Source organism: Protopterus annectens, chromosome 9.part0 (genome assembly GCF_019279795.1).
Source record: "Protopterus annectens isolate FY-2018-M chromosome 9.part0, PAN1.0, whole genome shotgun sequence".
NCBI lineage: Eukaryota > Metazoa > Chordata > Ceratodontiformes > Protopteridae > Protopterus > Protopterus annectens.
In genome coordinates, this window is record NC_056743.1 from 1,857,248,667 (window position 1) to 1,857,264,364 (window position 15,698).

At 39.2% G+C, this 15,698-nt stretch overlaps 1 protein-coding gene across 1 annotated transcript in view; it reads right to left on the reverse strand.

Annotated features, from left to right (window-relative positions):
- Nucleotides 1–15,698, reverse strand: part of LOC122812297 (signal-regulatory protein beta-2-like) — a 460,698-nt gene that overhangs the window by 66,793 nt on the left and 378,207 nt on the right. The window contains exon 3 of the mRNA XM_044084706.1: nucleotides 1,495–1,836. Coding sequence (XP_043940641.1) covers nucleotides 1,495–1,836 — 342 coding nt within the window. The remainder of the gene's footprint in view (nucleotides 1–1,494; nucleotides 1,837–15,698) is intronic.

A 15,698-nucleotide genomic window follows, 5' to 3' on the forward strand; every position in this document is an offset into this window, starting at 1 on the left:
TATCCCCACTACTTAGAACAAACTGCAGAAATGTTACTCACAGCTGAAAAGCAGCAGTGAGCCTTTAAATGAAAGTTTTAAACAGCTAAAGGAGCCACTAGAAAAAAGAGTTTAACTGCAACAAGTTATCATAAACAAACAACCCAACAGATGCTTAATAAGAGTGGACAATTTCCAGTTAATACCTCACACACAGTGAAACTAGCTAGAAAAAATACACAGTACACAAAGTGCTATAAACAACAAAGAAATAAAGAACAAAATAAACAAAAAACAGGATACTTAATGTTATATATTGTAGCTCCGAGTTTGCTGAGTGTCCTTCCTTCGATTAGCTCACTGTAAAATGGCTGAACACTTACAACTGAGCTTCTTAGGTAACAGAAAGTTGAAACCTGAGACAGCTTTTAAGAAAGAAATCTCAAAAGAACCAATGGGGTGCTTAGTCTAAGCTGTAGTCCAGCAGACCTCAGTCAGCCAATGACCTCAAACAATTCTCTCTCACTGAAATGCCTGATGGCTTTGGCTAAAACAAGATGTCCCTGAATTATGTGCTCAGACACACAGCCTCCACAAACACTAGGCCCAAATACAAGCCTGAATATGGAAATGCTACAAATATCCCCACTACTTAGAACAAACTGCAGAAATGTTACTCGCAGCTGAAAAGCAGCAGTGAGCCTTTAAATGAAAGTTTTAAACAGCTAAAGGAGCCACTAGAAAAAAAGAGTTTAACTGCAACAAGTTATCATAAACAAACAACCCAACAGATGCTTAATAAGAGTGGACAATTTCCAGTTAATACCTCACACACAGTGAAACTAGCTAGAAAAATACACAGTACACAAAGTGCTATAAACAACAAAGAAATAAAGAACAAAATAAACAAAAAACAGGATACTTAATGTTATATATTGTAGCTTCGAGTTTGCTGAGTGTCCTTCCTTCGTTAGCTCACTGTAAAATGGCTGAACACTTACAACTGAGCTTCTTAGGTAACAGAAAGTTGAAACCTGAGACAGCTTTTAAGAAAGAAATCTCAAAAGAACCAATGGGGTGCTTAGTCTAAGCTGTAGTCCAGCAGACCTCAGTCAGCCAATGACCTCAAACAATTCTCTCTCACTGAAATGCCTGATGGCTTTGGCTAAAACAAGATGTCCCTGAATTATGTGCTCAGACACACAGCCTCCACAAACACTAGGCCCAAATACAAGCCTGAATATGGAAATGCTACAAATATCCCCACTACTTAGAACAAACTGCAGAAATGTTACTCAGCTGAAAAGCAGCAGTGAGCCTTTAAATGAAAGTTTTAAACAGCTAAAGGAGCCACTAGAAAAAAAGAGTTTAACTGCAACAAGTTATCATAAACAAACAACCCAACAGATGCTTAATAAGAGTGGACAATTTCCAGTTAATACCTCACACACAGTGAAACTAGCTAGAAAAAATACACAGTACACAAAGTGCTATAAACAACAAAGAAATACTTACTGTTCACATAAAGGTGTGTTCCTGATCCATTTGCAAGCACAGTTACCTTGTCAAATTTGAACTTCACACAATAATACACCCCGGCATCTTCCAAGCGAATAATTTTAAATGTGATGGTATAATCAGTATTTCTTGTTGGTCCTTCCTTTACAGTCTTACTCACTCGGCCATCTGATATATTAATTTCAAACTGTGAGTACAGGAGCTGCTGCTGCTGATTGCCTCCTTTGTACCATCGGACAGGTCCGAGAGATTCTTCTGACAAAGTGCAGTTCATTATGGCAGTGTCCCTTTCTATGACAGTAACTGATGGGGTCTGGTATATTGTCAGTACAGAAGTACCTGAAAAAAATAAAGATGAACCAGTTCTAATTTATGCTCAAAGTTTGTCTGTGAAAAATACATATTAACCATTCTTTGTGAGTTTTTCAACAATCAAGACCTTAAGCTTAAATAATGATGGGAGGATAACAAATCAGGTATAGTGAGCCAGGGTACACTCAGAAATGGTCAAACAAAGACTATGTTTAACAAAATGTCTGCTGACTGTGATGCAACACATAACTGCAGATGTACCTTCTCAACAAATGTAGTTAGTGACAAATGAGCTGTATTGTGCATGCCTCATTGTGGTCCTATCAGTCTCCAAATGGCTACTGTGGAATTTGGAACAATTTCTATAACTCAGAAAAGTCCACACGTTACCTGTGAAAACAAGCAATTGTATTATGAATCAAATATAATGTGAAAGACTAAAGGAAAAAAAAATAGAGCAATTGCAAGGTTTAATTTCTGTTATAATTCCTTATTTGTCAAATACTTCAGTTATCGTTTGATAATTTTGATTCTAATAGCATAATTCCAACATATTTCAAATATCTCCTGTTTACACACACACACACACACACACACACACACACACACACACACACACACACACACACACACACACACACACACACACGCACACACACACACACACATACACACACACACACACACACACACACACACACATATATCTATGTATGTGTTTTATATATATATATATATATATATATATATATATATATATATATATATACACACACACATATATATATATATATATATATATATATATATATATAGATATATTTATGTGTGTGTGTATGTGTGTATGCATGTTTGAGTGTGTGTATCAATGCCTACCTTTAAGAATAAGTGCTCAACACAAGGAAGATGACTTTATACACACTAATCTGTCACTGTATGCTGTCTAATGTGCCTTGTTACAACTCATCCCAGTTATAATGAATATTTACTGTGTCAGGTAATGTGAAAGGGCAAGTTTCATGGAAGATGTGTCTCAATGTTGTGATGAGACAACTGAACTCATACAGAACAATGAACTTAAATATCCACAGTATGTAAAGCTACCTAATAATGCTAGTTCATCCATGATATGATTGTATTAGATGACATTTGATCAGCTGAATGCCCACATTCCTACACTGAGCATTGGCCAGGTATGTAGTATGTTACTTTATATTTGATTTGCATAGTACAGTAGTAGTAATTTTTCCTAGCTGCTTCCAGGGTTTGTAAAACACAAAGTATAAGATATGTATTCACATTGCTAGTACCACTCACTAATTCTCACAATTAGGACAGGCAGGCTTTGTTATGTGCTTTTGGGGAATGGCTAAAACAGAAGAAGGAAAGAGAGAAAGAAAGAAAGAAAGAGAGAAAGAAAGAAAGAAAGAAAGAAAGAAAGAAAGAAAGAAAGAAAAATAAAAATAAAAAAATGTAATGGTATAAGAGGGTGCTATTAGAGGCATACAAGGAGCACAGAAAAAAGAGAATGTCATGCTGATAAAAACTGGTTACCTAGATATACTCACATTGACATCATGGCTGAAGGCAGGAGACAAACATAAAAGGGAGGGACAGGGTCATCATGGTTGACATTAATTATATCTCTCTATAAATTGGGAATTCTACACAACCCGACATTTGCAGGCAGAGATTACTAGACTTTGTAAGCACAAACACTCAGGGCTAGTTAGTGCAAATGCCTACTACAGGTACAAACATATTGGACCTGGTACTTACAGCTATGGGAGAATGCTTCATCCCCAACCACCATCAATGTTTTATCCCCTCTGGTAAGTTCAGACCACAAAATAGTCTCCTTCAAATTAAGAATCGGTTCTGTAACCACAGTAAAGCCTGTAATGGTAAGAAAATACTCCAAAGTAGACTACCTTTTATTACATGATAACCTGTTAAAATTCCAAATCTGTCTAAACCAGATAACATAGCAGCCGATGCAGAACTAAGACCAAAACTAACTGAAAAAACAAACCACCCTATTAGTATCCAAAATTAAACAGGTTGTACAACACAAGGAAAAATTTATTGCTAAAATTAGGAAGTGTAACACCAAAAAATTAATTAAGTCCAGCAATGCAAATTTTGAGGTAAAGATGTCATTCCTGGCCAAGGATAACCATAAGGCCTTCTTTAGCTATGTCTGAAACCAAAAAGGCAGCACACAACAGTGTGCCAAACTGTTGGTAAATGGAGTCACATTCACAGAATTGGGAGATATACCTAATCTTCTGGCTGACAAATTTAGCACTGACTTACTGCCCTCTCACTCCCAGCTGCCCTCCCAGGGAATACCATCAAATACCACCTTTCCATATATTAGTAGGAAGTGTGTCATTGGTGCACTCTCTAAGGCCAGGAATACAGATTTAACAAGCCCTGATACTATCCCAAGATGCTTCCTACATAGCCTGAAATATGACCTATCAGGGCCACTGGAGTCACTTATCAACCATAGCCTCCACATAGGCTTCATGCCTCATGAATGGAGAATTTCAACTGTCAACCCACTGCACAAGAGTAGACCATCAATAAAGTCCAGGAACTACAGGCACATTAGACTGACTAGTCTCATATGCAAAGTCATGGAAAGAATTATCATGGAAATGATTATCAGTGACATTGGAAACCTTCAGGCACCAAGAACCCAACTCATTTTGGTTTCAACAAAGGCAAGTCATGCCTATTGAACCTGGCAGACTTCTTTGAGAAGATTACCCTGACAATGGATTAGGACAAAAATGGTGCATTCTACCTACCTTGCCATATCAAAGGCAATTAAATCAATACCCTAGACAGACATTGTAAACAAACACAGAATTAGGCATAAACCAGTATATAACTCACTGGATTTCCAGCTGGCTAAACATTCAGGGTCGAGGAAGTTAGGAATGGAGAAACCACCTCCACAAATAGGCCAGTCACCATTAGAGTACCCCCCCCCCGGCTCTGTGCTGGGTCCGCTTCTCTTTGGCATTTAGTTTTTGGAGGTCCACGGTACTGTCAAGGGCCTCTGGCTTACCAGGTTGTAGATTACTGCAAGATAGGAGCAATCACAGAAACCTACCAAGATACTAAAATCTTTCAGAAAGGTCTAACACAGAGAAATGAATGATGCCAAAGCCAAGAGCTTTTGGGAAGTTGGCTACCTAGGGATACTATTTCATTGATAAAATGCCCATAAAAGTGGACACAGTAGTCAAAGATATGAGGAATTATGCAGATAGAAACATGGGTTTCAGCCAACATGTGTCTAAGGTAGTAAGAAAATCATTCTATGTTACTCATCTTCTAATTAAAGGCATGATATCCAGGTACCAGGAAAGTCATCACGTTACTGTACTCAGCCATCATCAGACACATCACTGAGTACAACACCCCCTTTGGAATATATCTGATCAGACACATGCAATAACTAGAATGTCCACAGAGGTTCGTCACAAAAAGAATACCGAGTGTGAACATAATCCCTTATGCAAGTCATGTGTGCAAAATGAATGGCACCAGAGCTACTAGATCTAAGGATTTAAACTTTGCTTGTGACTTAAATAGGACATGTTAAAAGGAAGGTATTTAATCAAAAAATCCCGATTTGCTAGAATAGACTTCCCATCCATACGAAGAAAAGTCATACCTGAACCTTATTTAAGTGAAACCTGGACCAGTGGATTGGAAATCAGAAATTCACTCCTGGTCTGACACTCATATCCTGAATGGACAAGGGCAGATATTAAGTTATGTCCTAACTGACATGCACTTCTTAAAATAATCCCCAAGGCACAGTAACTCATGGGATACATTTGGGCTGCATGGCTAGCTTATAAAGGTCACAATAGTTTAGTATACACCTATGAGCCTATCAGGAGACAAGATAAGGGAGGGAGAGCAAGGTTGTTTTGTGTTAGCCTACTGGCCTTGTAAATGTAACATATTATTCTGCCTCTTTTTGGGTAAATGTAGCACATTATCCTGTCTCTTTTCAGGAGTACCCTATATGCAGCCTACCTTTGCGTTTCAGTTGACTTGGATGTATGACATCAGGTCCCACCAGCAACACTTTCAATCTGAAGAAATATGTCATCATAGACCTCATAAGAAGAGACATAGGGAGACTACAATCCCTAACCCAGACCAATATGTTTTTGTAAAATGTAGATCATGCCTGCAAAACCTAGGTGGTTTGGTTCACAAAAGCAATGCACAACGGTAACTCTGTGAACACTGTACCCAAGGCTTTTTGACACTCAAGGTGTTCATGATCTTGGTCTAAAGCTGAATGTCAAAAATACAGAATCATATAGTTTAGGAAACAGGAACTCTCACACACCTACTGTGTAAAAGGCACCCCCTTAAAATTGACAGTTATCGGAGGTCTTGGCACCTTCATGGAGAATGAGTGATACTTTGACCACCATGTTTCCTTTGTCATTAGGAAAGCCTTGTATCTTCATCCAGATTATTACTAAGGTGATCTCCTCTTGGTCAAAGAAGTCATTTTTCCCCTCCATACATCCCTCATCAGGCCCATGCCAGAATGCAAGGCACCCTTGGTATGTACCTATCCAAACACCTAATCTAACTTGAAAACCTCCAGCAATTATTTACTAAATATATCTCAAGTATGAGCTCCTATGTTACTCAGAGCAGCTTAAAGACATATATTTCTTCTCCATCTCCCGAAAGATCATTTCAGTGTGATCTATGCCCATTTTACAAAGCTGTAAATGATCTAATCCTGCTTGATCTCCTACAGATCTGTAAAACTAATAAAAACACAAATACAAGATAAATGGATCTAAATCTATACTCCAACACAAATATGAGCTGACATGACAGATACTGATTGCAAAACATCCCTTCCTCTGGAACAATATCTTGCTTTCTGTAAAACAAAACACATTCCTCACTCTCTTCAAATCTCATGCAGACAAATGTATAGGAAACTTCAAATTTATCTCAGGCCTAATCTGCTGTCTTGGGAGGGGTAAGTGTAACTAACTGGGTATACCAGTGGGATTGCAGTGGCTAGACCTCAAAAAGTTTAACATAATTGTCACCTAGTAGCAACCTATAAATCTCAGCAGCATCTAATTTGGACTAACCAGGAAAATGTTTGTCAGCATTTCAGCTGTCTCAGTTGCTGACTTTAATTAATTTTCAGTACACAAAATTAGGTTTGTTTAATTTTGTAGGTATAAACAAGACTAATATTGCCCTATCTTATTTCATTGGTGTGCAAGGAAATACGATACAGTTGATGGAAACTGTTATGTAATGCTTTGTTTTTAAGATGATCTGAATTGTACACCATGTTTGAAAGAATATAATACGTTGGAAGAGAAGACAAAACCCAAGGAAATCAGCTTGCATTTTTTGTAGTGTAATGTTTACGTTTACTGTATTGAGATGCCTCCCACAGAGACATCCTAAAATTGTATCTGTGATCACTGTAAGGAAAATAACTACAAATATAATACATTTAGTTTAAATCTAACAAAACAGCTACTTGATGCTCAGAGTACTTGGTTTCATTTGATTTGAGGTAATTACTGTTACTGCAGTTGCCTTCTCAGAGCAGGCAATTTTGGTACAAATGTCTCACATTAGTTGTGGTGTCGTTCTGAGCAGGCAGTTTTGGTATAAATGTCTCACATTAGTTGTGTCACTCTGTGCAGGCAGTTTTGGTGCAAATGTCTCACACTAGTTGTTGTGTCGCTCTGAGCAGGCAGTTTTGGTACAAATGTCTCACATTAGTTGTGGTGTCGCTGGTTTCAGTAATGGTATCTCATTACTGCTTTTGGTTGTTCAAGCTGTAGAAACAATTAGCACATTGGAAATGTAAATGAACTTGTGATAGGAAATTAAAGATTATGTTGTATTGAGATAATGCATTCTTTCTCACACTGTCCAAGAAATATGCTGAGCTGGGTGTACATTATGAAGTGAAGCTACAATATATTTTACTACATTTTGACATTCCCTCTAAGAGACAGTAGAAGTCTACTCTCCCGCCCAAGGATCAGAACTGCTCAGGCTTGCAAGAATAATCCTTCCCCATGGTGCTGAAAGTCCAAAATAAAAGGATCTCCAACAGACACAGCTGGGAGCCTACCAAATAAGGTCAATGGAAAACACCAATCGCAATAGTAGATAGGTGATGGACAGGTGGGAGCCTACCAAATAAGGTCAATGAAAAACACCAATGGCAATAGTAGACAGATGATGGAGTCCTGGTTTACTTGTTGGATGAAAGTGCTTCACTTCGCTTTGATTTAAGGGATTCCCCTATCCACTACAGTTGCTGGTGTTTTTTGGTGCTCATTACTGAAAGACATTGGGTTGCTTGTCATTCTGCATAACATCAGCAGTATTCTGCTTAGAAGGTTTTGCACCCTGCAAAGTTTGTTTTTTCTGTGCGGGCAATAGACACTCACCTTAGGATGCTGTTAGGCATGAAAGAGTGTCCCTTCAGACTGTGTACAAAGTTGTTGGATCACCTATCATTCTGCATAAATTTAGAAGCTTTCTGCTAAAGATGGTTTACAATCTTCATAAATCGATAGACACCTTTAGTGACCACTGGGCTTGCAAGACTGCTCTTCCGCACAATGTCAAAAGCCACTGGGGCACCTCCCAATGTACATAACATTAATAGCCTTTTGTTAAGGAAGGCACACAGCCTGAAAAAGCTGCCTTTCAGTGTCAGCAATAAACAGATAAACACCCACAGGTGCCACTAGAGAAGTTGCTAAAGTCATCTGCACCACTCAAATTAAAGCCAGTGCTACTATGATAGGACACTTTGTGTGTTAATGTAGTTCAGTTTTGCTCATGACATTATATCTTGAGAATTAATAGCCTCTTACCCATGAGTAACTTGCCCTTCATAGACAATTACGCATTTAAAGCTTATGGCTAGTGTTCCTTCTGGTGAAGATTGACCTATACTGGCAACTCTAGCAGGTGAAATAGAAAAGTTGTCCTATCCTGTTGCAAACCATCTACTTGTTGTGCTGGGTGTCTGTAAACATCTGATTCCAAATGGAGTGCTGCCTCAGAGTTGATTAGCTAAGCAAAATACCTGAAGATTTTTTTTTCTTGTCTTGCTTTGCTTACCAGAGGGTGAAATTTTTGTTCATCCAATCTATTTGGGCCTCACATCATTTCCATCCCACCCCTATTCAGACCTATCACATTTCATTTATTTTATACCTAACCATACATTCTCACTTCTTCTAAAAATATTCTCTAACATTATTTAATTAAAAATGTTTAAAAAATTAGTTTAGAGTCAACGAGGACTTAACAAACCTCATTCTACCTCAACTATCTTAACTTGATTAAACATTAATTAAATTCCTGCAAATAATTAGTTGCTGCAATGAACCATACCATACTTTTATCAGTCATTCTCCTATTTCTTGGTTTAAACCTCTACTTACTCCTTTCTGATACCCTTCCTACTGAAAATAACATGACATACTCCCATCACCCTCACTACATATTCTCCCATATCTTACTTTTAAATTTACACCACAAAACTAATATGCACTTACAGGAAATAATTTGTTATACTACTCTACCTCATGTGAACACAGTCCACACCCCTCACTGTACTCAAAAAATCCTTACAAAGCTGTACTACCTCCTACTTGTATTACTTTAAGCTGGTGATATTCAACTTACTCCAGGTCCAAACAACCTTAACTTTCAACCTGATTGCAGGTCACAGTTATCTGAACAAAATCTAGAGAATACAAATACAATTCTACCTAACCCTATAGTCATAAAATAACATGCCTTAACACTGGGAGTATTAATAACAAATGGCCTGGACTGGGCATATGGCTTTACTCAGATAAAAGTGGATGCGTACCTGAAACATGGTTAAAACACACTTTTCATCCCTGCCAATATTTACTTCCTTCTCCATTTATTTCAATACTAGGTTGGTGACAAGACAAGGTGGAGATGTTACCCTTATAATTTACAAAAAAATTATCAGCCACTAGCAACAACAGTGAGACTGCAAAAAGCAGCAGCTGCAGCAGTAGTCAAAAGTAGATCCTAGCAGAAATAGTATTAGGTAATTACACCAAGCAACACCTCTGCATAGGATACATCCCCGACCTTCCCTGAAGCAATTTCTTGCAAGTAGTTTTCAAGCAGGTGGAGACCTCAACATCAGTGCCAACACTGACACTCTACACCCCTTAAACAAAATGCTCAGTCTCTGCAACTTAGAACAGGTTGTGAAAAAGATAGTCCTAATCCAACAACAGGAACTCGCTCTACTCTTGGTATGACCATCATTAAGTTAAACCGTAGCTGCCTTATCATAACCATCCACCCTAATAATAGGAGACCATTGCTCAGAAACCTTAACATTTTTTCTCAAGGCCAAGAAAAAATGTTGTTTCACATATTAATATACAGACCTGTTCAAGAATCCAGAAAAGTCATGCTCATTACACACTTAAACCTTCTAGATTGGTCCTTAATATTCAAACTCACTGATCCCAACTTAGCCAGTAGAGGACCCAGTGAACTCCATAGTTTGAAATATTAGCCTTATTTAAACAGTGTACATCATGTGAGTCAATATCTAGGAGGGAGGGCTTGCTATGGAAGAGTGAACAGCACAGTGTTGCATCATTAACCAATATTTTTACATTTATTTTATTTTATTTTATTGTGTGTATTGCCCGTACAGCAAAATATTGGGTATATTAGTTAAAGTATCCTGCAAAAAGTCCTAAGACTTTTAAGTGGAAAAGTCCATTTCAGTCTGTTATATTTGGGCAGCCTGGATGGAAGTTCCAAAAATGAAGGAACTTCCTGTGAAGTGTGAGAAGTTTACTGAACTGGTCTCCCAAACCTTGTCACACGCAGTCAGTATTAAGGCTGTATATATTGCCCATCAAGAGACAAGAGAAGTATGTCCTGCCAAAGTAGCCTTTTTAAAAAATATTTTAGTTTATAAATAGTAAATGCCAAGGACTGCACAATACTATCCTTTGGGAAGTCATCCACCCCTAAAAATATAACAGTATCTGCATACCACACACAGTTGAGCCATTACTCATGGACTTATGGACACAAAGAGTAATGTAGCCTTTGACTTTCACTGATCGGTAAGATGTGGGGATCCATTCAATTTGGTACAACCTATATGGAAAGGTATGGCATGTAAATCCCAGGTCGTCATTGTTATACTGAATTTGACACTCATCACACCTATCATTGAGTGCAATGGCACCTTTGCTATGTCACTACACAGGCATATCTTACAACTGTAGCAGCCACACAGGTTCCGTGGTAAACCGATACACATTGTAGATAATATACCCTATGCAGTTCGTGTCAAGACCGTGCATGTGTAGTCTGTTTCCTACATGCTTTGGAAGGGATGTGTATGGCTACCATACAGGGAAGTGTCAGATCCCACTGTGTACCGCCTGCTTATCCAAGACAGAACTAACACATGTATTACCTGTTTTGCACACCTACATCACTGTGGTATAAATAGTACATGCTGGAGAGACAGGTATGTAACACAGACACTATACCCTATATGTAACAGGCTTCCCATGCACCTGAAGCACACGTCTGCTGTAACACACATCATGTGCAAGTTACACAATGGGATGCAGAATAAGACAATCACAACTGGTGTAGAACAAATGTCTGTAATGGACACTAGAAATTTGTTGATGGGTCATCTCCATCACCACAGTTTGTAGATGTGTTAGCTCCCAAAATCCTGGTGAAACTTACCAAGGGTATCAGAACTTTTCATAGATTAGGGATGCATGAGTAGGCTGAATGACACCATTGTCTTTGTTAGTCTGTGATATACATATGAACCTATGGAGCTCTGCACCTATAGTGCTGTACCTTGCTGAAGACATATTTCTTCTGTGCTGACATTCCATCCTGTGCTGTGATGTCTTTGGGTTTATTGCCTCTGTGTATCCATAGGTGTTCCCTACAGACTCCTGAAACTGAAACATAAACATGTCCATGACACACCTTTCATTGTGTAAGTATACAGCCATTACAACATCAGACAACATAAGGTACATAAAATTATGTGGCTTACTCATTACAAATGTCAGCATACAGTATCTGTCATTGACCAGTGCAAGTGGCATGGTGAAGCAACACTGCATTACACAAGTACATATTAATTTATATAGTCACCTCGTGCATCAGACACACAGCTTCAATTCTCTGCATCAACGACGAGGATGACAGGGATGTGGCACAGGTATCATCACTTGCACAGTTTTGTGTGGGGGTGCAGGAGGCCTAGGGTGACCTAATTGGTTGGAAGCATGTGGAATTGTGCCATGTGTGTCTGTAGGTGACCTGAATTTTTGGTGTGTGAGTGTGTGCATGAACACAGTCAAGGTCAGTTCTAGACCTACATGTGTGTATGTTGGACAGCTTTGAACCATGCATAGTAGAGCTAACATTTCACTATCTCTGGCCCCAGACATGGGAACTAGCTCTGCCAGGAGTCACACTGGCACCTCCATGGCCAAAGTCAGAAGTGGTGCTACTACCTGACAGTGACTGCTGTCTGCAGGGACCGTGTCCTTCATGGGAACAGCCAGGACCAAGACCCCATGGCCTGACACATCTTGGTGTGGACAGCAGACTCCCCTCTGGAGTACTGGATTTGCTGCCACTATGGGAGCTTGATTATGCACAGCCATGTGTACTTTCAGCAGATGGGGTTGCTGACCTACGTCTACAAGTCTGATGCTCAACTCCATCCAGATGTACCATCACAGACAATGTGCATTCCGAGGCAGATATTCTGTGATCTGTCTCAGATCACCTTCTTTCCACTGTATCATTGAACCAATCCAGGGTATCACCAATGCGGTGGAGGCAGTTATGGATGTCAGACTGTGCTGCATCCATAACCCTGAGCATTCATCTGGAGTTGCTTTCAGAAAGTGCCTGTGCCTCCATGACAGCCCAAAACATATGCCGAGTGACCCATGATGTGACACCCAGCAACAGGTGGTGGAAGGACAGCAGGCCTCCTACAAGTGCCCTAATCAATCTGCCTGTGTGCAACCTCGACAGGTTTCTGGCAGAAAGCAACCCCCAGGTCACCTGTAATAAGAAAAGGAAAATCAGTACATTAATACATGCACTATTATGCTCTGGAGTACTATGTTGCAATATATGTAAAGCTCTATACACTGTTGTCACTATTACAGACCTGTTGACCTGTTTGCCGCTGAGCTCCAGTCTGCTTAAACATAGCATGACACACTCCCTTTTGATGTCAGCTCCCTGCTCTACTACTACCTAAATGGTTCTAGCCCCACTATGGGTTGTATCTGTGAATACAGTAGCCCTTTTTGCTATTCAGTAACCCCAGCTCATTTACATACTGTACACCTAACTGAGTACCCTGGATACTTCACTACTCCAGGGTCTGCCTCCTTACCAACCACTGAAACCCACCATTGTAAAACTCTGCATGCTGGGTGCTATAATACAATATTTTTGCAAATGTCTAATTTCATTTTATAAACTTTTTTCATAACAGCATGTTGCTGTGCGCCAGGCAAACGTAATATTATGTATTAAAAAAAATATATTTTATATTGATTTGCATTGCTTTTTGGACTCACTGGCCATAGTTTTGGCCATTTGCATGCCTACAGTGCAATATCCACCCTTTTTTTGTGCTTTTATAGCCCCTATTTAAATTTTACATTTCGGTACACGGTTTCTATCTGCATACATTTCTAACACCAACAGAGCACCTAGATGGGTGCCTTTCTGCTTATTGTATTGCAAATCAACCTAATTTGTATGGATTTTACAGTTCTGTGTCCGCATACTCATGCATGCACCTCCGCCCTGTTTATTGGCTCACTCGGCAGTCATGTTCCATGTTGGAGCTTTACCATGATGCCTACACAGCAAATCACTATGTGTAGGCTTTATTGAATTTCCTCCAGGAAAACTGAAAGAGTGTTTCCAGGATTCAATAAAATCTGTGTAGTCTCTGTGTAGAATCTACACAGAATGTACCCATGTATACAGCCATAGTTCCCCCTTGGCAGCATTCCACGCATATTAATCATGGCTCGCTGCTGAGAGAAAGCACAGTAACACAGATATTAAATCCATGTAAGCAGTAGTGTAGAAGCTGTCCCATAGTTGTGGATTGTCCAGAAAATTCCTGGACAGACGTTATGCCCAGGATAAGAATCCTTGTAATGTACCCTGCTAGTGTATAAATATGTGTAAATTTTAATTAATTTATTTAATGCCCATTTGTGTGGCAAAGCGTGGAGTGCAGCAGTGCTGAACTGCATTTACACATACACAGGTGACATCTGCCAGACATCTAAAAATAGAAACTGGATGTAATTAACTATTTCATTTTTTTAATTTTTTACTTTTTTTTAATGGTCATTTGTGCAGCGCAGTGCTTAGCAATGCCAAAAGATAACTTAGTAGTATATGTTAAGGTATACTGGTTTTCCCAATATCCAAGTAGCTAAATAGGTTGAGACACAGCCTAAAGTGGAGTAAGTCCCATGTTCAAGTACTAATACCTTTTTAAATTTCATGCTTTGAAAATGTGTGAGATGCTCTAAAGTGTGGTTTAATACAAAAACAAAATTGTTACATTTGGAAAAGCTCTTCGATGCTAAGCACTGCTTAAACATGGTCAATGGCTATTCTTGTTTGCACATTGCTAAGCTCCGCTGAAACATGGTTGTGCAAGTTTACACAATGCTCAGCTCCTCTAATCTGGTTTGCGTGATGCTAAGCAATGTGGCACTTATTTGAATGTTACAGTATGATGTGTAAGGGTGGGAAAGCAGCTTATATTAAGGCCAATAGGTGGGAATTCTGCAGCATTCATTGGAGTCTTAGTAACCTGTCGATATGCTTGGCACTATTGGTGAGGGTGCCCACTTTCGGGTGCAGAGGTGGAGTGTGCAGGAGTCCAGAGTGTTTGTTGGACTCCTGGTAAAAAATATAAACCCCATCAGTTGCTCAGAATGTAAAGCTGAAGCCTGGGACTGGTTAGCCAGGGATCTTGCCAGTGCTACTGGTATCTCCTGCACTGGTGAGCAGTGTCATCACCACTATGATGACCTGAAGCAAAGGAAGAGAGAAACTTTGGCCCCCTCAGTCCAAGAGGTTAGGGCTGGGCATGCCCCACAGATATGTAAGTATGTTTATAACTGCTTTACTAATATACAAGCTGAATCCATGCAAAACTGGTATGCATAATGGTTTGCTTCTCTTCCAACAACTGCAGCTGAATTGACTCACAATGTCCAGTCACACACAGGGGGCCTTGCCAGGTTGAGGTTTGAGTGTGGTACGTAGGGATACTTTCTGGTAAATGTACTGCTATAAACAGTAATCAATGCCAATAACAATAAACAATAAAGTTTAAAGTAGGATTGTGCTTTGATACATAATGTGTGTAAATAACTGCAGCAGGGCTGTATTCACTGTAGGTGTGTCCTAATGTGACTCCAATCAACTGTAAAAATGAAATTAATGAAGAATGCAGAAGTAATTTCCTGATAAATGTATTGCACTACCCACAGTACAGTTCAGGGCTGTCTTCATGCCAGTTTGAGTCCAATAATGCTCTCTATTCCTCCCACTCTTGGAACAAAGTATAGGGGTAAGGTAGCCTATGTTCTGAGTAGATATGTGTATAAGTCACAGATTCTATGAAACAATAACAATAAAGTTTAAAGCAGGATTGTGCTTTGATAAGTAATGTGAGCAAATAACTGCAGTAGGGCTGTATTCATTGCACATGTGTT